This window comes from Leucoraja erinacea, chromosome 20 (assembly GCF_028641065.1).
Source record: "Leucoraja erinacea ecotype New England chromosome 20, Leri_hhj_1, whole genome shotgun sequence".
Taxonomy (NCBI): Eukaryota; Metazoa; Chordata; class Chondrichthyes; order Rajiformes; family Rajidae; genus Leucoraja; species Leucoraja erinaceus.
Window position 1 is genome coordinate 31907725 of NC_073396.1, and position 23475 is coordinate 31931199.

A 23475-nucleotide genomic window follows, 5' to 3' on the forward strand; every position below is an offset into this window, starting at 1 on the left:
TGAATTCTAACCTCTGAACCCCATTGGAGCTAAATGTTCTGATGTTAGCATTCATCCCAATGTTAAAAGCACACAATGTCTACTATCCATGTTCTCCAGACATACTGCCTGACCTGCTGAGTTACTCCAGCACTTTGTGCCTTTCTTGTTACGAATTATATAGATTAGGACAAAAACATCTAGGAAAAGCTAAATTAGCTTTCTGTATTTCAGGTGTGATTCCTATCAGATGAGAAGAATTTAGAGCCCCACATATGTGAACAATGAGCCTATCCAAAGATGTTCCTTTGATAGAAATCATTGCTTGAGGATTGCAAATCAATGCTCTCAGTCCCAATGCATAAAAATAGTGCAGAATAGCTTGATTTTATCTTTATCAAATTATTAAATAATGTGTACAAAATGTGTTAATTTGCACACATTCCTTTCGTTGAAAGCATGGAGACACTATAGAAGAACGTGGACTGTCCAATGAGTATAGTGAGGAGTCTCGAGCATGTAATTGTCATATGTATTGATAATGGATTAATACAATAGTAAGATTAAACAAGAACTTACCAGTTTGAAGTTTGATCTTTATTTTATGAGGAGTCACGATGAGGGATTACGTGAAGACCCCGTCAGCACGCATGCGCGACATACTTCAAAGCAGCGGTGTGGAATCACAGAAAACAACACAATAATTGAAATAAACATAGTAAAGATAAGGAGAACTAAGACACCAGTTGATCTCTATAATTGAGGGTGGGAGCGGAGGGCACGTAATCCCTCATTGTAACTCCTCATGAAATAAAGATCAAACTTCAAACTGGTCATTTCTCGTTTAATCTTACTATTTTAACTTCGGAGTCACGTGAGTGACTACGTGAAGATTTTAAAGCTCTGTGATTTCAAACCGTGTAACAGTCCATGCTTCACTCACTGCCGAAGTCATCCAAGGGAGGAAGTATGTTATCGTAATCAAACATGAATATGTTTATAAAACAATAATTGTATTTATTTGAAAACAACAACAAAGAAAATAATGCTCCCCCGGGCTTAAATTATGTATTTGCAGAGTCTAAAATTCTCTCTGCAAATGAAACAGGTTTTACTAATGGCTTGTTGCAGAATGTTTGAAAAGTTCTTTCCATGGACCACCCCGCTGTTGCCAGGATGTTGTCCAATGGCACGTCCATTCTGTTAGCCGCCGACGTGGATGCTGCCCTGGTGGAGTGAGATGTGTAAATATCAGTATCCACTCCAGCAGCTCCCAATACCTGTTTGAGCCATCTAGAGATGGTTTGACTCGACACCCAACCATGTGGCTTTTTGTGGCTGACCCATAGTGCCTTTTCTCTCCCTCGGGAATCTTTGGTTGTGTTGATATATAGTAGAAGGTGAGTCATGACACATAAACGGGGGTCAGGTGGGTACGCCCGGAATTCCATAATGAGTCCTGAAGTTCCTGGTCTGCTCTGTTTTACCAGCTCCTGAATGGTGAATGTTATTTGGTCTGATGTTATGACCATATTGTCCAGTCTGAGTAGGTAAAGGGACTGGACCCTTTGTGCTGAGACTAACGCCATCAGCATGGCCGTTTTCAGGGTTAGCTGTTCCAGAGTGAGGGATCTGGCTGGTGGCCATCCCCTTAGGTATGTCAGGACAACGCTGACATCCCAGATCTTGGTATACCTAGGTCTAGGGGGGTTTGAATTGAAGATCCCTCTCATTAATTTGGCCACCAGCGGATGAGACCCTATGGCCTGTTGTCCTGGTGCCTGCCTTAGATAGGCTGACAGTGCACTTCTAGCACAATTGATAGTGCTATAGCTCAGACCTTCATCGTGGTGAAGGCTGGACAGGAACTCCAGTACATTTGTTATGGTAGTTGATCTGTAGGTTGTCCCTGTTCTCGAGCAGTATGTTTCCCATTTTCTGATACTGGAGAGATATTGTTTCTTGGTGGAAAGTCGGTGAGTTGCTGTCATCGTGTCCATGGTCCTATTTGACAATCCCAGGTCCAGCAAAGGTCTTTTTAGAATCTGCAACCCAGTAGGTTTATTCTGTCATGGCATGGGTGACTTTCGCCTGATACAGGGTGGATCAGTAGATCTGGTCCGCTGGGAATAGTCATGGGTGGTTCAATGACCCTGTCAAGGACCACTGGGAACCATGGCTGTGTAGGCCAGTCGGGTACTATCAAAACGCCTGAAGCAGAGTCCATCTGTATTTTGCGTAGTACCCGACTGATGAGGCAGAAGGGGGAAAAGCATAGAAAATATAGTTTCCCCAGTTCAGCGAGAATGCATCCATCGCCGCTGCCTCAGGGTCTGGTTCCCAAGCGACATCGGTACTTGGTGATTCAGTCGGGATGCAAAGAGATCAATATCTGGCGTTCCATATTGCTTTGTAATTTCAGCAAATACTTTGGGGTTTAACATCCATTCGGAGTTATCATTGAACTTGCGTGGCCTGGTGTCTGCCACTGTATTTAGCTTACCTGGTAGGTAAGTTGCTGATAGCCAAATATGTTTGTCGACACACCATTGCCAGATTGTGTTGACCAAATTATCACATGATATCGATTTGATCCCGCCCATATGGTTAATATAGGCCACCACTGTGGTATTGTCAATCTGTAAACGAACATGCAAATGGTGCATATTTGAACAATATGCTTTTAACCCATAGAACGCACCCGACATTTCCAAATAGTTTATGCCCAGTGTCTGTAGTAGTGATGATTCTAGATTTGTCCATCTACCACCTGTACTGGATATGGTATTAGTTGCTCCCCAGCCTTGAGCACTGGCATCTGTTTGTATTGTTAATGTTGGGTTATTGATAATGATGGGACTGGAACTATGCCAAATGTTCTCTTTCCACCATTGTAACTCTGATATAGCTTCGATGGGTAATGTCATGGTTCGGTCAATATGACCTGCATGTTGTTTTAACGCTTGCATCTTTGCTCTTTGTAAGTTTTGATAATGCAAAGGTCCAAACTGGGTAGCTGGAAATGCTGCTACTAATTTCCCAATTACTCTTGCCACTTGTCGAATGGTTGGTTGATTGTTAACCATTAATTTGTTACAGGTTTGTGCCAATTCTGCTGATTTTTCTTTTGGCAACGTTGCAGACATGTGGACTGAGTTAATTGTGAATCCCAGATAGTCCATAGTTGTGGATGGCGTCAACTTAGATTTATCTGGATGTATGACAAAGCCCAAGGTTTCAAATAAATGTTTAGTAGCTAATACTGCTGAATTAGCTAATTCCATGGTTTTGCCTATTATCAAAATATCATCAAGATATGCCATGACAATATGTTTTTGGTTTCTTAATATTGCCAGGGCTGGTTTTAATATCTTGGTTAACAGTCTTGGGGCTGATGTTAGACCATTAGGCAATGATTTGTACTGCCATTGTTGCCCCATCCAGTTATATTTTAGGTATCTACGATGATCCTTATGAATGGGTACTGAATAGTATGCATCTTTTAAGTCGATGCTTGCCATAAAGTATCCTTTGGAAATCAATTGTTTGGCAGTCACAAATGTTTCCATTTTAAAGTATATATACCTAACACAAGTATTCAATGTGGTTAAGTCAATGATGATGCGACATCCACCATCTTTTTTGGTTTTAGTAAATATATTTGATACGAATTCCAAAGGTTCATGTTTAGATTTCTCTATGATTCCCTTTGTATGTAACCTGACCAGTTCTGCTTGTCCCTCACGTTTTTCTTTTAGTGAGAGGGTAAAACCCCTCTGGGGTGCATGCTGAACTGGTGGCATGTTTTCTTGAATAAATTTTATATCCTTGAATACTTTTTAGTATATAATTATCAAGTGTGATAGTCCTCCATGATTCCAAAAACTGGTGTAGTCTCCCCCCTGTTAGCACAATCCCCCCACCTTTTATGTACCAGACCCACCTACCTCCATTGTTATTGGTGGAGTGTTCACTTCTTCGGTTTCTGGTTCCTTGTCTGTCGGGGTGGTGCTGTTGGGGGGTGGGCATTTTCCATGGGGCCCGCTCTGGGCCCTGTCCTAAAAAAGACTTCCGGGGATGGTATGCGGGCCCCGAGCTTTCACCAGTACCATGAAGTAGACGCCTACTGGTGGATGCGTAGGGGTACTGCTGTCTGGGTTGCGTGGTTTTCCTCATTCCAGGACCTGCCCTCATGAGACCGAATGCCTTGGATTCTTCATCCAGATCTTTGACTTGCTTTGGTAAGTCTTTGCCAAATAGCAGGATCTGTGGTTCTGAGGTCGGCGTTCTAAACAGTCCTGCAAATTTTGGGTTAAGGGCAGGTCTTATGGCCTCCTTCCGGAGGTTGTTGATCTCATGCTGTGTGTTGCACAGTAGAACTAGGGTGTCCTGTTGGTTTGTTGTCATGTCAACCCCGTCCACGGAACGAGCATATGAAGTGATGGCCGACGTCAGGAGCTTCAATATTTTTTGCAATTTGAGCTCTTGGGTTCTGATACCCTGCCCAATGTACCCCCAGATTTAACTATTAACGGCAGGCACATTGAGCAAAATGCAATTTTCGGGAGGCGTGTAAAGGTCCAACGCCTCATTGACTATCTGTTCTTGGTTTAAAGGACAGGTAGTCAATGCTGGCCGCCAGTTTAGGCTGTAACGGCCATCCTGCTCGCGGTGTTGCCGCGTAGCGGTTCACCACTCCAGCAGCTCTTCCTGATCCTGTAACCCCAGCATATACTCCCGGTGACCCTCTTGTCAGTCCTGTGCACGACCCCTCTGTTCCGGGACCTGCCCCCTCATGCTGACCGATGCGCAGTTGGATTCTTCATCCAGATCTTTGACTTGCTTTGGTAAGTCTTTGCCAAATAGCAGGATCTGTGGTTCTGAGGTCGGCGTTCTACACAGTCCTGCAAATTTTGGCTTGAGGGCAGGTCTTATGGCCTCCTTCCGGAGGTTGTTGATCTCATGCTGTGCGTTGCACAGTAGAACCAGGGTGTCCTGTTGGTTTGTTGTCATGTCAACCCCGTCCACGGAACGAGCATATGAAGTGATGGCCGACGTCAGGAGGTTCAATATTTTTTGCAATTTGAGTTCTTGGGTTCTGATACCCTGCCCAATGTACCCCCAGATTTACCTATTAACGGCAGGCACATTGAGCGAAATGCAATTTTCGGGAGGCGTGTAAAGGTCCAACGCCTCATTGACTATCTGTTCTTGGAGTGGTTTAAAGGACAGGTAGTCAATACTGGCCGCCAGTTTAGGCTGAACGGTCGTCCCACTCGCGGTGTTGCCGCGTAGCAGTTCACCACTCCCAGCAGCTCTTCTTGATCCTGTACCCCCAGCATACTCCCGGGTTCTTCAGCCAGTGACCCCTGTTCTTGACCAGCTCAGTCCTGGTTGCCACCGCTCCCCTCTGCTGAGGGTGATGCGATGGCCAGTGCTTGATAGTGCACTGGAGCGGGAGTGCTTGTGCTCCCTTGGCGAGCTTGCCCCATCTCCCGGAGCAAGTCTTGCTGGAGCATTTGCTCCATGAGCCTTTCCATACGGCTCAAACGGCCACCTTTGCCGCTCTCGGGCGGTGAGTCTTCCGCGCCGGACTCATCCGAGTAAACCGGCCAGTCCGACTTCTGTTTTGCCTTGTCTCCAGCCCGCTGCGGTTGTTCGAGCTGTGCTAGCAGCGCTGGGCTTGGCTCGGAAATGTTGTCGATGACTGAGGACCGCAGCGTGTGCAGTCCAGGTGAGAGCCAGTTTTCTCGCCTTCCATCACAGCGATGTGATGGATGTATGTGTAAATTGTGTTGTGTCTCGGGTCTTTTTCGTTTTGTAATGTATGGCTGCAGAAACGACATTTCGTTTGGACCTCAATGGGATAGGACCTTCCTTGGTTGTTTTCACTTGTTCATGTTCCTGTTGAAGTAAAGCAGAACAAGGGTTTCAAAAACACGACCTCAGAGTAAGTTTACTTACCTGGACGTCCCGTTTTTAAACTTTTTGCGGGAGAGCTCGTACTCCCGTCCGTCGCTGTTGCACTGCGTGAGACGCTATGTCGCGCATGCATGCTGGCGAGGTCTTCACATAGTCACTCACGTGACTCCGAAGTAAAATACTTGCTTGCAGCAGCTTAACAGGTTCATAAATGTAATTTACACAGAAAATACCTAATAATTTTTCAAAATTCAATAAATTATTAACCATCATACTGATGCAAAAAAAAACGAAGTCCTTAGTGCAATGAAAGATATTCCATAGAAGCTCATAGCTGCTGAGGTTATTGTTGTATAGTGTTCAAAGACTTGATGATTGTTAGGAAGAAGCTGTTCTTAAATATGGTGCTCATGGTTTTCAGGCTCCTGTACCTTCTTCCCACTGGTAGGACGAAATGAGAGCTTGGCCAGGCTGGTATGGGTCTTTGATGATAAAAGCTGCCTTTTTGAAACAGCCCCTCCTGTAGATCCCTTTGACAGTGGAGAGGTATGTACCTGCAATGGACCGAGAAGTGTCTTTGTAATCTCCTTCCTCCCTGGGAGTTCAAGTCACCAAACGGGGCCGCGATGCAACCAGTCGGTAAAGCTCCTGACTGTAACTCTGCTGTATCTCCGCCATTCAAAATCTCCTCAATCTTCTCAGAAAGCAGAGACACTGATGTGATTGTGATTGCATCAATGTGCTGGGCCTTGGACAGATCTGCAGAGATACGCACACCCAAGAACTTGAAGCTGTCGACTCTCTCCATCATTGCCCTGTCGATGGAGACATGTCGATGGATCCTTGGCTTTCCATCCTGAAGTCAACAATCAGGTCCTTGATCTTGTGAGCATGACTACTGCTCTGCCACCAGATTTTCAATATCCTTCTGATACTCTGACTCATCATTACCCGTTATTTGTCCAACAGCAGTGGTATCATCAACAAATTAAAGGATGGTGTTGGAACTGTGCCTGGCTACATGGTCCTTGGTGTCGAGAGAGCAGAACAGGGGACTGAGCTCACAGCCCCGAGGTGCTCCAGTGCGGCTGGTTACCAAGACGGAAATACTGTTACTAATTCGTATTGATTGGGGCCTGTTATGTGGAAGTCGTGGATCTAATTACAGAGGAATGATCAGAAACTCTATTCTCCGAGTTTGATGATAAGTTTGGAGGGGAGGATGGTGTTGAATGCCATGCTGTAGTCGATGAACAACATACCTGACGTGGGTGTTCTTATTGTCCAAGTGGTCTCACGTATAGTGGGCAGCTAGTGAGATCACATCTTCTCTTGACTTATTGTGGCAGTAGGCAAATTGTAATGGGTCCCGGTCCTTACTAAGGTACGAGATGATATGCGTCATAACCACCCGATCAAAACAATTGATCACCACGATCGTTAGTGCCACCAATCGGTGGTCATTGTGTCATGCCACCTTATTCCTCTTGGGGCATCGGTATTATTGATGCCCTTTTAAAGCAGGTGAGAAGCTCAGACTTTAGCTGTGAGGTTTGAAGATATCTGCAAAAACTCCAGCCAGTTGGTCCACGCAGGTATCAAAACTAGGACCAGGGACTACGTCAGGGCCAATCGCTTTCCGAGTGTTCACCCAATGAAGGATCTTTTGACAATGGCATCAGTGACTGTGATTATAATGTAACTGGGGCTACGGGTACCTGAGAAGGAACACCAGTCTTCTCCCTTTCAAAGTGAACATTGAGAGCATTGAGAGCAAGACACAAGAAACTGCAGATGCTTGTCCGGGAATGATGCTTTGCTGTTGCTTGAGCTAATTACAAATATGTAATATGTGAATATGTGATTCTGGTCCATTCTGTTTGTAGTTTGTTTGTTTGTTTGTTTCTTTTGCACAATCCGTGAGCATTGCCACTTTTCATTTCACTGCACATCTCGTATGTGTATGTGACGAATAAACTTGACTTGACTTGACACTTGTTTTTACCTAGTAGGAAGTGACAGTGTGCAAGACCTGACATCCATCTCATCCTCCAGGTTAGAGCAAAATATATTTTTGTCTTTGTGATGGCCTTATCAAGGTCATACCTTACCTTCCCAAATGAACCCTCATCGCCAGCCTTTATCGCCTGAGATCTGGTCCTCAGTAAATGATGGACCTCCTGATTCATTCAAGGCTTCTGGATGAAGATGGCCTTCTTAGGAACACACCCCTCCATACATATCCATATCAAAGGTAGACACAAAAAGCTAGAGGGACAGAGGGACAGACAGCATCTCTGGAGAAGAGGAACGGGTGACGTTTCGGGTCGAGACCCTTGTTTGGTAACAACTGTGGTATATTCATTCAGTTCCGTTTCCGAATCCTTGAAGCTCACCCAGTCTACTGATGGAGTGGCGGAGTCATTCTCTGTCTCTCCGACCATCTTTGTGAAGTCCTGATCGCTGGAGGTGTCCTCTTCAGTCATTGCCTATATGCAGGAAGGAGCACAGCCAGGTGGTCTCACATCCTAACGTGAGGGCAAAAGGTTGGTGCGATTGGCATCTTTGATGTTGGAGTAGTAATGGTCACGAGCATTTGATCTGGACATGTGCTTGTGCTAGTTCGGAGATGACTAGCCTTGTTGAAGTCTGCGGCTGCAATGAGAAAGGCATTGGCACGCTGTCTGCCATTTGCCGACCACAGCGTGCACCTTCTCCAGTGCTTGCCGAACATCTGCCTGAGGTGGGATGTAGACCACAGTCGTAATGATAGAGGTGAATTCTCTTGGGATTTAGGAGGACTAACCCATCACTGTTAGATGTCCCTGGTGTAGAGACCAGGAGTTGGACAAGTCCGCTACAATGAGAAGCAACATAGGATCCTCCCACGAGGCAGACACAACCACCTTTCGCTTTTCCCCAATGACAGGAATCATGGATTTTTAAAAAATGTAAGTAGGATGTTCCCCAGATAAATGAATGTGGTATGAAGAAGGAGAGCTTAACTCAAAAGGTCATTTGGAATACTCTCCTAATGGAATGGAAAGGTGATTATATGAGAACCCAAGAAGTGAAAGAAGGGAGTAAATCACTTGCATTTGTTCAGCAATTTAATAAGATCACAGCGTGTAGTGGCCATTTGGATTGTTTTGTGTCTCATTGATGATGGCGTGTGTCTTTAAATTTTAGACAGCCCGTTATATTGTGGGTGGGATTTATAAAGTATTTTAGGGCGTGTTTGGAGCCAAGTTTCTTTCACAGAAGCTTAGTTTTTAGTTTAGTTTCGGACCAGCATGGGGAAGGTTTACCCTTTGACCATGCTGAAATGTTCAGAATAACGCTGCGTAAATGATGCATGTCGCTATTAATGTACAAGTCAGTCAAGTATGTAGTGAGCAAAAGACCCCTCAAATTGTGAAGTGATGCATGCCATGGTTAGCTTTGCACTTAACCTCCTTATGTGATTCATATTAAACATGCAGCAAAGAGGGGTCTAGCATTTAGTAATCAGTGTTAAGGGCCTGTCCTATTAGGCTATTTTTTATGCGACTACAGGTGACTAGGCTGTTGCCACATGGTTGCCGGGGTGTCGCCTGTGTGGTCGTCAGTAGTCTCCTCAGTCGCCTTTCTGGTCGCCGCTGGATTTTCAACATGTTCAAAATTTTTCACTGACAGTGGGTTTGACACCAATGAGCGTAGCTTGACTTCTCCTGTAGGTGCTCTCGTAGGTTGTCACCAGGTGATGTAGATTGGCACTGGTGCTGACTTCGGTGAATTCCATTGGCGACTACCGACGTCAACCTACGTCAACCGGCGACAGGTACCAGCGACTGAATTGTCTTCAATTGTCTTCAGTTGTCGCCGACAGGGTCGTACCTTGTCGCGGGTGGACGTGGGTTGTCAAGGGGGGGGGGGGGGGGGGGGGGGGGGGGAGGAGATAAAATTGTTCGTTGTCATGCACACTTGTCATCGGCCCGCCAGATAATTTGTGTCCCCCTCCCCATCCCCATGTTGTAAAAGCGATTTACTAGGCTGCCAATGCCCCGAACCAGCTGTCCCCGTGTCCGGGGTGGGGGGGTGAATCACTCGGTATGGGTGTTAGGGGGGTGATGGCGGTGCATCGCGGTCAGTGACTCTGGGTGGGCAGAGGGACCAGCCTGTCCCACATCTCTGCTCCACCCGGCGCTGCCAACACACAGCCCGTCACAGTGTGGCCACACGGGGATACAAAGTGGAGAGAGGCCGTGGCCGTGGGAGCGAGGGGGCTGCCTCGAGGGATGCGCTCCTTCGGCCGCTTACAACTTGGTGGTCGGGTTCAGAGTGCCCAGTCACCTGTGGCTTGTGTGGGAAAATGACCCACGCCCTCCCGTCTCCACCGGCCAGTGATGCGATGGACGCGGGGGGCTGGACCAATCGCTGACAAGTCCCGCCACCCGGAAACATCATGTCCGTTATTTGACTTTTCGGCAGAGCGGCTATTCGGTGAGTTGGCGTTTCGGCAGAGCGGCTATTCGGTGAGTTGGCGTTTCGGCAGAGCGGCCTTTCGGTGAGTTTGCTTATAGGCGTCCCACCCTTTAGGTTAGTTTTCTTTTAGGTGTCCTGCCCTTTCGATTAGTTGCCGTTTTCGCTTCGTACGTTTTCGGTTATTTGGCGTTTCGGTTTCGTTTCCAGACGGTTATTTGGCTTCCACTTCTTTGCTTCGGCTTCTCGTCCTTCGACGCCACGTCCACACACAATCTATATACAGATCTATACAGCTCCAGCTTCAGTGGTGAATTGGTGCAGTTTTTTTATTCAAATTTATTAACCTCAACTTTCCTGGTAGGTTAGAATGAATGTATTTTGCTGAACATAGCTCCCATTTCATATCCACACATTGGTGACTTTACCTACATAAATAAAATGCAAGGACTTTGATCTATTTTACATGAATAACAGGTGTACATGGAACAGGGTAATTTTATGAAAGATAATTTCCTTGACTGCCAACGTATCCATTAAGATTTAAATTGGGGCCATTGTACTTCCTACAATAAAAAGTGCATACAATAATGAGAGCACTTACTACTGCCTCAAGATGGACAAAGCAGCAAAATATATACATATATATCATTTTTGGAAAGCTTCTGACTCTTGGAATGGGAGCTTGTTAACTGAGAAAAAATTAAGTAGCATTTAGAGGTCTCTGAATGGGCCGAAAATAATCATTCAAAATCAATAGCAGGATTCATCACCAATTTTTTTGGTGTGTTTTTCGTCATTCCGTATTAACATTTTAGTTTGTTTCTGAAGTTAAAGATGAGAAATAATATTGTTTTCTATTTTGCTCAGTAATTTAGGCAGGACCCACTTAACATGCAATGAGCTCAGTTTTGCGTGAGTGGCTGAAACATGGGTGCATCACACGGGAGGGCTGGTCCCCCAACGCAATTTTCCACCTCTCCACCAATTCCAATATGGGGGTTCTGGATCGCTAGTATGGGTGTTGTGGGCTGAAGGGACTGGTTTCCAGAGGGCTAGTATGGATATTGTGGGCCAAATGGATTCTTGGGCTGGCGGCTCAGTCACTCAAGCCTGTTGTGCTGGCAGCTCACTCACTCACGGCTGGTGGGCTGGCAGTTGACTCACGGCTATTCCTTGAAATTGCATTTCAAGCAGGGTGCAAGGCCACCAAATTCAAGTGCAGTTTTGTACCATTTCAAGCAGGGTTAAAGGCCACTAAAGACAGCGAGTCGTGACCTCTCCCTCCTCCATCTTGCAGAGACTGAGCCACGCCCACACTTCTGGGTTTTATAGTTCCTCCCCCCTCCCATCAGAAGGGGCTTGGCCTTCATGGCGTGATTGACAGGAGAGAGAATCTCAACATTTATTAAACACTAATAACTCTTTTATTTTTCATCGATGGGAAAATTCCTCGGCACCTGATGAGCAGAGGGGGACTCTGAGTAAGATGGCCAAAAATCACAGCCGTACGTGGTAGCGATTTTTCTAAAATCAATCTTAAGCGCAAACAGTAAGAGGTCAAGATTAGACTTTTAATTATATAATAGGCAAGGCAACTTTAATTAGGCAAGGCAACTTTAATTAGGCAAGGCAACTTTAATTGGGCAAGGCAACTTTAATTAGGCAACACTGCTTTAGCATTTCCAAACCAAAGGCAACACAGCTTTAGCATTTCCAAACCAAAGGCAACACAGCTTTAGCATTTCCAAACGGTATTTTCAAACGACATTAAGGGCACTGACAGGTCAGTAAAACCATTCGCTGTTCAGTAGACATGTGTTCAGTGTTATTCACTGCTCAGACCTAGAGACGCTCTCCCATCTTGCAGAGACTGACTGAGGCACTCAACACTTCCGGGTTAATAGTCCCTCTGGAAGGGGCGTGGCCTTCAGGAGAGAGAATCTCAACCATTTTTAAACACTAATAACTCTTTTATTTTTCATCGATGGGAAAAATCATCTTTTCCTGCGCAGCGGAGGGGGACTCTGAGTAAGATTAAAGATTCAAGAAATGAGGAGCATACTTAAGAAGGAAGATAGACACAAAAAACTGGAGTAACTCAGCGGGCCAGGCAGCATCTCTGGGGAGATGAAATGGGTGACGTTTCAGGTCGAGACCCTTCTACAGTCTGAAGAAGGGACTCGACGCGAAACGTCACCCATTCCAAAAGTGAATAATCCAAAATGTGCGGTCTTCTTCATTCATGCTAGATCAGTGTTACTTCATAATCTTCTGTGATATTTCTTCTGTGTTCTACCTGCACCTTAGGCATTAAAGCATGGAGGACCTCAGCCATGTGAAGTTGCGTAAAAATGGCATGAACATTCCATGATTTTCACTTAGTCTAGTATTCCTCTAAATCTTTCCTATCCATGCATCCATCTAAATCTCTTTAAAAACATTGTAATCATATCTGCCTCTACCACTTTCACTGGCAGCCTGTTCCATATATCCACCACTCTCTGTGTTAAAAACTAGACCCTCATGTCCCTTTTAAAACTTTCCCATCTCAGCTTAAATGTACGTCCTCTAATTTTAGGCTCCACTGCCCTGGGAAAAGGGCATTTGAGTCTCTTCTTTTAATCCAAGCCCTGCAGTCCTGGCAATTTCTTTGTGATATTTTTCTGCACCTCACCCAACGTAATCACATCTTCCCCACTGGTGAGCAGAACAGCGCACAATATTATAAATACTTTGATTCTAGTCAGAATCCATGCTTCTATGTCTAAACTTTTCCGAGCATCAGATGACATCCAATGACATCAATTATCATGCAACTCACATTTGAAGCCTTTCAACATAAAATGGAATTCCCAGTTTCAAAACAGTTTTTTTGGCAGTGACAATAAAACAGGGTCATAGCTCATCGCACTTAAATGCCATTTAAAAACCCTCTCAAATCACAATGAGATGTTTGAAAAGGCAGCTTCATAACTCACTGAAGACACCTCACACACTTCCCAATTTGCTCACACAAGAATAGTATTTTGTATGGAAAATTTAGCGACTGAGAAACTCATTTAATGGGTGTCTCTGTGTTTTTTCTGCATGCGAGGAAGAGGGAAAATGCTGTGACCAAGAGGGCGAGAACAAAGTAAGAGAAGATTAGTTGGTGACTAGTAATTAGAGTTATAGAGTCCCACAGTATAGACTTGCCCACACCGACCAACATGTGCCATCTATGCTAGTCCCACCTGCCTGCGTTTGGCCCATATCCTTCTCAACCTGTCCTTTCCATCTACCTGTCCAAATGTTTCTTAAACGTTGCGATACTACCTGCCTCAACAACCTCCTCAAGCAGCTCATTCCAAACACTCACTACCCTCTGTGTGAAAAAGTTACCCCGCAGGTTCCTATTAAATCTTTCCCCCCTCACCTTAAAGTTATGTCCTCTGGTTCTCGATTCCCCTACTCTCGGCAAGAGTCTCTGTGCATCTACCCAATCTATTCCTCTCACAATTTTGTGTACCTCATATAAAATCACCCCTCACCCTCCTGCGCTCTAGCCTGTCCTAGCCTGCTCTAGCTCTCCCTTGAAACCTGGCAACATATATCTTCTCTGCACCCTTTCAAACGTGACAACATCTTTCCCATAACATGGTGCCCAGAACTGAACACAATAATATAAATGTGGCCTCACCAATGTCTTATGTAACTGCAGCATGACCTCCTAATTTCTATACTCAATACTGACTGATGAAAGCCAATGTGCTTTTTGATCACTCTATCTACCTGTGGTGGCACTTTCAACGAACTATGTACCTGCACTCCTGGATCCCTCTGCTCTCCGACACTCCCCAGAGCCATACCATTCACTGTGTAGGTCCTGCCAATGTTAGTCTCCCCAAAATGCAACACCTCACATTTTTCAGTATTAAATTCCATCAACCATTCCTCACCCCACCTGGCCAAACGATTCTGCTGCAATTTTTTACAACCATCTTCACTATCTGCAACACCACCCACTTTTGTATCATCTGCAAACTTGCCATGAACATTCTCATCCAACCATTGATAATCGATGACAAACTGCAATGTGCTCAACACTGAACCTTAAAGCACACCACTAGTCACAGGTCTTCAGTCCAAAAAGCAACCTTACGCCATCACCCTCTGATTCCTTCCATTAAGCCAATTTTCTATCCATTGAGCTATATCTCCTTGGATCGCATGGGATCTAACCTTCCAGAGCAGCCTATAATGTGGAACCTGGTCGAATGCCTTGCTGAAATCCATATATATAACATCTACAGCTCTGCTTTCATCAACCTCTTTGGTCAAAAAACTCTAAATTCCTGAGACACGACCTCTCACATACAAAACCATGCTGACTATCCGTAATTAGCCCTTGTCCATCTAAATGCGTGTTCATCCTATCCCTCAGAATACTCTCTAGTAACTTCCCAACCGCAGATATTAAAATCACTGGCCTATAGTTCCCAGCCTTCACCCCGCAGCCCTTATTAAATAAAGCAATTTGTGTAACAAATAGAGCAAAAATACACCATTCGCCACCCTCCAGTCTTCCGGTATCTCTCCTGTATTTAATGACGACTCATAAATCTCAGCCAGGGCTCCCACAATTTCCTCTCTAGCTTCTCACAGTGTCCTTGGATATATCTGATCAGGCCCAGGAGATTTGTCTATCTACATATAGTTCATACTAGACTAAGTGGGACCCGTTGGGTCCCATGTTCACACGGGAGGACTGGTCCCCCAACGCAATATTCCACCTCTACACCAATTCCAATATTGGTAGCCAGTGGGGGGCGGGGCTTTCTGGAATGCTAGTATGGGTACTGTGGGCTGAAGGGGCTGGTTAGTATGGACATTGTGGGTCAAATAGATTGTCACTCAAGCCTGATGTGCTGGCAGCTCACTAACAGCTGGTGGGCTGGCAGTTGACATGGCTATTCCTTGAAATTCCATCAAGCCGCTTCAAGCAGGGTGCAAGGCCACCAAATTCAAGTGCACGTTCATGCCACTTCAAGCAGGGTGCAAGGCCACCACATTCAATTGCAGTTTCAAACCATTTCAAGTAGGGTGAAACCACCATAAAACCACTATAAATCAACACAAAACACCACATAAACACCACAGCTCAGGAGACATTCAGTGTGTTCAGTTGATTCACAGCTCAGACAGTCGTGACCTCTCTCTCCCCCGTCTTGCAGAGACTGAGCCACACCCACACTTACGGGTTTTATAATCCCTCCCCCTCCAACTGGAAGGGGCGTGGCCTTCATCGCGTGATTGACAGGAGAGAATCACACAACATTTTGTTGAACACTAATAACACTTTTATTTTTCATTGATGGGAAGAATCCTCTGCACCTGATGAGTGGTGAGGAACTGAGTAAGATGGCCAAAATTCACAGCCGTAAGCGGTAGTGTTTTATCTAAAATCAATATTCAGTGCAAATAGGAAGTTGTCAAGTTATCACCAACAACAGCCATTTTTTTTGCCGTGCAACTTCTCAAAGCAGTTACCACAACCAACAACAGCCGTTTGTTTTTGCAGTGCAGCCTTTCAAAGCAGTTACCACCACCTACAAAAGCCATTTTTCTGCAGTGCAGCCTTTCAAAGCAACCATATTTTCATTTTCAAATCACATTAAGGGCACTCACAGTTGAGTAGACATGTGTTCAGTGTTATTCAGAGCTCAGAGAGACGTGACCCTCTCGTTTCCTCCATCTTGCAGAGACTGAGTGAGGCACACCACTTCTGGGTTTTATAGTCCCTCTCCCCTCCCACCAGCAGGGGCAGCAGAGAGAATGGCAATTTTTTTTAAAGCATTAATATCTCTCTGATTTTTCATCGATGGGAAAAATCCTCCGGACCAGTCCAGTCCGACGGAGAGGGGCTCTGAGCGAGGTGGCCAAAAATGACTGCCGTAAGTGGCGGCGTTCTCTCAGAAATCACATCGCAGTGAGTCAAAGGCAGTCAAGATCTTACTTTTAGTAATATAGATAATTATCGGATGTTGAGGTCACTTTGACGATGATGTCATCACATTTTGTTCCAGTGCTACCTCTTTGCATCTGGATTCGTTCTCCAGAGGTCTATCTCATTCAGCAGATCCTTCTCTCAGAGAACCGAGGCACTTTACCCTTGGCTTCTCCAGCCTTTCACCCGTCTATGACAGCCATTGCCTGTGTAGTTGGTATTTGGCTCTGTGAAGACAGTCTGTGCTTTGAAGGGCTGAAGGGCCTGTGTCACTTGGGCGTCATTTTGCATGTCATTTACGCGACAGGCCGGTAGTGACTGACGCACGATGGTCGCACGCAAATCACGCATCATCATGCGGCAGCACAGCCGTCTGGTGCGTGTGACGTCATTAGAATGCCCTGCCTCTCTATTCTGCATCATGACCATCGTGGAAGAACTACAGATTTTATTGCTACAGCAACAACAGAGACTTCTGTTAGCAGCAGCCCTCATACTTACAGATCAGCCAGGCAGGAGTACGAAAAGAAAGGCTAGCAAGAAACCCAGGAAGAGGTCTGTGTGGACGAGGTTAGAGGTTACATGACGCATATAAGGTGGGCCGATGGCATATGGGCGGCGCGCGGCATCGCATGTTTAAGGACGTTGACGCACAGTGACGTACCCATGCATCACCACGCGATACAGCGTGCGTAGCCAATGCGTCAGCGTGCGTAAGCGATACGTCATGCAGGTGGCACTCGAGGATTTCGGTACACTATGAAATCCTAGAGCGCCGCGCAATACCGCACGCCGCTATATGCGATTCCACGCCTCACCATACGCTATGCGTGCGTCACCCACGCGCCCCCCACGTGTCGACCAATTTTCTACATGACACGTAAATGAGGCGCAATGACGCCCAAGTGGGACAGGCACTTGAAGCTTTTCTCTGATTGTTGTGCAACAAGTAGTAGCAGCTGCAATAAACTGGGCGTACTCCCCGGCAACCCCCGACTGACCACAACTGAATGCATATATTTTTGGGTGGAAACATGTCCACTCCTATTGTAATTTATTTTCAGCCATTTTCTTCTGGGTGGGGGGGAAGGGTCCTCAACTTTAATACCAGCGCAACACACTGCAATGTTTTCGACCAACGACAAAGATGAAATCCAATTTCTCGGCACTTCTGCTTCTCTATCTTCTCCTACTTCCAAAACCATTGCCTTTGTAGATTCAGAACATAGGAATTGTGAGACAACAGGAAAGGTCAAAGTCCACTAAATGTCCTGCCATTTACTTATGAGCTGTAGAATGGTATAATAAATATTAAAATTGTTGACTGAATGTGGAAATAAATCTCTAACAACTGCATTGCAATGCAAGACATGAGGTATAGGAACCCCACAGTAATAGGAAGCTTTGAGAACCATAGATCCAAAGTTACTTCTCCCTCCCAAACATGCATTCACCGCACTATATAACCAACTTGGATATTTCATTTTAAGATATTATTTTCTTAAAGATATTAAACTGATTTTGATTTCAATTAAACTAGTGTCGTCTCTGTCCAATGTTACCATAGGGAACTTGGTCCTTCGAAAGGAAGACACTTACACAATAGGTGTCGCAATGTACCTTCATTATCTCCATCAATCTCCGTTATCAGGAGTTGCCAGATAAGCTGCTGTCACAATCACAATTAACACAGAGAGCTACAGTGACTCAAGGTCTTCTGTATCAAGAATCCAACCAAATTATTCCGTTTTAGAGCAATGAACCAAACTGCTGGAGGAACTTCTTCACCTGTGCAAAGAAGGTCCCGACCCCGAAAAGTCATCATTGCATTTCCCTCTACAGATTCTGCCTCAACCATTGACTTCCCCAAGTAGTTTGTTTGTTGCTCAAGATTCCAGTACCTGCAGTCTCTTGTGCCTCATGTTTGATTTGGGAGGATCTCACCTCTTCTATCATAAACGGAGTTCTGAGTAGACTACGATTACTTCATTCTTAAAATAATACCGGGTTCTACTCATGCCTTAAGACTCTGATTCCCGTGGTGTCGGCTGCATTAAAACTATTGGGTGGTAAAGCTATTCATTCCTTTCTGAGACGATCAATACCCCATTAACAGCAGGCAAAAAGCATTCTGATTCCACTATTCCGGATAAGGTGAAAGAATTCAGCATCACTTAGTTTATGTTATCCCCTTAGAATCCCCAAAGTAGATAATGATAAAACCTCTCACAAACACTTTTCAAGCAACATGTTCAATTTACCACTTTCCATTCCCTCCGTCATTCTGGCTACCCAAGTTTCTACATTCTTTAGAAGTGCAATATCCCTTGCGATCATTCTACAGATCAGAATTAAACATTAACATCACATACTAATTTATAAAGCATGATCAGCATTATATCTGTTTAATTTTGACCCATTCAAAACCTAACCCTCACTACCATCCCACACTTATTAGAACAGTTTCAATTTATTGTGAACCAAGATTCTCGTGGCCTTCTTGTTCCATACAGATCAATTAGAGTGATTATGTCAAAGAGCTACATTGAAAAGAGTCACAATGTGCAGAAACAGACCATTCGGCCCATCCTGTCCATTCTGACCAAATTGGCATACAGGGCATTTGCTCCCTGGCCCTCGAAAACCTTCCTTTCATTTGATTTCAATTTTAACAAATAGTCCTTTAAACCGTACCTGCAACACGGTGGTAGAGTTGCTGCCTTACAGAGCTTGCAGCTCCAGAGACGCGGGTTCAATCCCAACTACGGGTGCTGACTGTATGGAGTTTGTACGTTCTCCCCGTGACCGCGCGGATTTTCTCGTGTGAGATCTTTGGTTTCCTCCCACACTCCAAAGACATGCAGGTTTGTCGGTTAATGGGCTTGGGTTTGTATACTCGGTATAACTGTAAATTGTCCATAGTGTGTGTAGGATAGTGTGGATAATATGCATGGGATCATTGGTCGGTGTGAACTCAGTTTGGCCGAAGGGCCTGTTTCCGTGCTGTATCTCTAAACTAAACTAAACTATATCTTTAACTTTGTTTTTGTTTTTTTAATTGGCATCCACCTACTCATTTCCATTAGGAGTAAAAAAATTATCCTTTACTTTGTCTAGTTCAGCTTGTGAGATATTCCCTACGTACTATCTAAAAATGTCTCTGCTAAGGATTCCACTCTCTATTCTTTCTTTTCAAAACACCTTTGAAATGTAGATTGGGGTGTTTCTTCGTCCCCTGCTAAAATTCAGAATAAATGCATGTTTTTTTAATGACCAGATAGATATGCTATGCAATGGTATCAATGCATTTGGTCAGGCAGGACTGTGCTCCATGGGTATAATCCAAAAATTGCACCTGACAATTGCATCCATTTTGCTTGTGTTAAACCTCAACACCACCCACATATCAGCAGAGACAATGAGCGACCAAAATACCAGACCTACATCTTGAAATTTCCCTTTGAATTTGGACACATGTGCATCTGGCGCAGCGTATTCAGGAGCCCACAGCATATTTAACTTTTTAATTTTTAAGGCGGGTTCTATTTTGTCATTGCAAATATTATAAACTAAACATGGACTCAGGATATTTTTCTTTCAAAGAATCCTCACAATATTGCAATTAAAAGTCAAGAGATTTTTTTTCTCACTGCGCCTGAAAATATGGAAGATTGAAAATGATCAATAAAGAAGGCGAATTTATGGGATACTCACTGTCAAAGGCATTTTCGAACATGAGAAGTTTTTTGGACAGTTATTGGACGGGCATAACGGATCGAAAAGAGTGAATGTGTTGTGGAACATATTTGCAAAGCACACACGCTCAGAATTTTGCAATTTAAGTCAAAATCTGTTTGTGTCCATTTCACGTGCATTTGAGCACAGTGCAGAAGAATTGCTGGGCTGTTATGTTTAATAAAATGATGTATTTGCCTTGAGTATACAGCTATAAATCTCATATCTGGGATTCTCTTGGAAATAACATCGCCGTGTCAACTGTAAATACAAGGAATTGCAGATGTTGGTTTACAAAAAAAGACACAGAGTGCTCAAATTACTCAGTGGGTCAGGCAACCTTTCTGGAGAACATGTACAGGTGGCATTGCGGTTCGAAACAGGATCCTGACCCAAAACATCACTTATACATGTCCTCCAGACATGCTGCCTGAACCACTGAGGCACTCCACCATTTTGTGTCTATTTCACTGTGTAAAATGTTTTGTCTTCCTGTCATATGGCCCAGAACTGCAGGTGAATGCTTCAAGCGTAACGAGTTAGAGGCAGTGGCAGATATACCATTTTTTGACAGTTTTTTAAATAATTGAGATATTTTGATGTGCCATGGCACCAACGTAGGAATTTGTGCAATGTAACATTTCTTATTTCAATTTCAGCCAGTGATCAAAACCTATCATAATGGGAAAAGGATAATCAGTATCTGTCGGTCATATAGCATCTTAGTGGGATATAGGCTGCTGTTCCATCATTGTTGCTGGTTCAAAATCCTGGAATTCCCAGGCACACAACAATGTGTGTATACCACATGGATTACAGAGGTTCATGATAGTTGTCACCACCACTCCCACAAGCACAACTGACAATATTGGACTTGCCCGTGATGCTTACGTCCTGAGAATAAATATTAAAAGTGATAAATATCCCAACGGTCACTTTCCGTTTAGTATTGCTATCCAGAATTATACCAAACCAAGTTAGTGCCCTGACATTCCCATTCCCGACGATTTCAACGAGCAAAGTAATTTCCCAAAATCTCTACTTGTGCAAATTTTCCTTGGACTACATTAGAACTCATTCGCTCACATAATACAGAGATCCAATTTACCAAAACCACTTCTTATTCATCCCCATTCTGAAGAGCTAGAATTGGCCAGTTGGCTCTTTTATTCCTTATTCCACATGCTTTCTGACAGAGGCATTTCTATCAGAATATAACTCTGATTGCAGAATAAAACATTCCACAATTACCCACCTATGCAATAGCTTGCTGAAAAAATATCAGGCTGGGACATGTCAGTCATCTTTCATACATTGACAGCCCCTTGTAAAACATGTACAATGCATAATCAGGCATTCAAAAATAGAATCAGGTATAACATCAGTGATTAAATAAAGCAAGATACATGAACCACAAATTTATTTTTAAAAGATTATTTCCAGCATAATATTTTATGGAATATATTTTTTGTAAGCAAAGATCAGCTATCATTATATCAATGAATCTTTTAGCATAGTATTCCTGACACTTTAATCCGCACCTGAAAGGGTCATAAAATCACTTAACTTGTGGCTTACTTAGTGTAATTTGTATGTTTTGTTAAATTACCATTGGTGTGGTGGCCCTCTTCTGGAAGCAATGTAAAACAGTAATACATAAAGCACTGCAAAGATGGTAAGATCAATTAAAGAGGTGCAGTCACGTACAGGAATTTAGAGTTTAAAAGCAAAAGTTAAAAGAAATTGACATCATGGTAGCAGGCAGAGCCAGGTTTTGCCTTGAATTATGTTTAATTGCCTTAAAACTCTACCCTTTGGTTAATAAAGAGTATATCTTACAATTGAATAAAACCTCATTAATGAACAAAGCTACAATAACATGAAGAGTTTGCGAGTACTCAACCTTTGGCCAGTGCGGTTCTGCAATTAAGCCGGTCTTCTGTCCTAAATTTTATCCTTCATTCTGCTGCTTCACCAGATATTCAATTTTGTTTTCACTTTCTGATTCCTTCCTTCTGATTCTCAGCTGCAGCCCTTATTTTACATTCCCTCCTTAATTTGTTTTTAATCCACATATTAATGATCTTTTCCCTTACTTTTAATTTTTAGGTGCTTTTCCATTTCATCATCTTCTAATTCAGGACATCAATTCTCTCTGTATCCCCCCCACCTCTCACCTCTTCCCACCCCCCTACCCCCCTTCTCTTCTGGGTAAAGTACAATAATTTGATCACGACTTTCTTTTCACTTTTGATTTTTTCTAAGTCGCCTCATGCTTTCCAACATTTTTTGCATTCGCTCCCCTCAGCGCCAGGGTCACATTGCCATGAAATTAGCTCATTATTGAATCAGACAGATAAAATTTAAAAACCCATGTAAAATGTGGCTTGTGATTCATTAATATGAGATGGCTTTCACAGCAATGAAAGATGAGAACTCTGGAACAAGATGATCCAAGTCTGGGAGAGTGACGAAAGATATACTAACCTGCTCCTGTATGAGCTGAAGCAGAGAACTCCTATCCATATACAACCTTGGGCTTGCTGCACGCACACCAGGCAAGAATTCTCTGCCTCTCCCAGCACTCAGATAGAAGCACAAGCACTCACAGGCACTGAGGAGAGCTTGCAAGGCAGTACCGATCTTGATCCAGGCCCTCTCTGCACAGTGTCCTTCACTATCCAACATCTACACAACAGAATGCCAACAAGCTCCTAGAAGAGGTGCAGCCAATCATGCCCAAACAAACTGAGAGTGAATGACATGGCTCGAACGTTCTCTGTAGGATTTTTCACACAGCTGCTGCCTCAGTAGCTCCCTCTGATGAAAGATGGTGGGCCCTGCCCGAACATAATTACACTTACAGCACTGATACGGGGACCTACAGGCACACTGCTGCTCTGCAGAGAAACGGAGAGATATACAGCATCTTAAAGACTTCAATATTAACCCTATCCAAGCTGCAGTACTTTTCATCAGCATTTTCCATGACATTTGGGGCATTATGCTGCTTTTTAATTTTAAAACCAGTTATAGAAAATTGCCAAAAAAAATATTATTAAAAAAAAATGTTCTCATTCCCCTATTCCTCTTTTCAGTGTCTCTGCACCAAGCAAATCCAAGGAGAAAATCTGGTGACCTTTCCTGTTTGTTAGATATACCTCCTCATTATTAGAATTAATCGTTAGGTGAAAACAAGCATGCCGTCAAATTATAACACAGGTTTAGTATTAATGCCTCTCTCCAGTGACAGACTGAAGAGATCTTTCAGCCCACCACACATTGCACTTCAACTGTAGTAACCCTTTGTACATAAGTTTCACAACAACTAACTTGAATTTTAAACCATTCCAAGATAATGAAATTGATTATGAATCACCATCAATTTT

The 23475-nt window shown here is 43.9% G+C and overlaps 1 protein-coding gene across 1 annotated transcript in view; it reads right to left on the reverse strand.

Moving 5' to 3' along the window:
• Positions 1-23033, reverse strand: part of rhbdl1 (rhomboid, veinlet-like 1 (Drosophila)) — a 286461-nt gene extending 263428 nt beyond the window's left edge. Inside the window, exon 1 of the mRNA XM_055651799.1 lies at positions 22574-23033. Within this exon, the coding sequence (XP_055507774.1) occupies positions 22574-22774 (201 nt within the window). The 5' untranslated portion in view covers positions 22775-23033. The remainder of the gene's footprint in view (positions 1-22573) is intronic.
• Between the last annotated feature and the right edge of the window lie 442 nt (positions 23034-23475).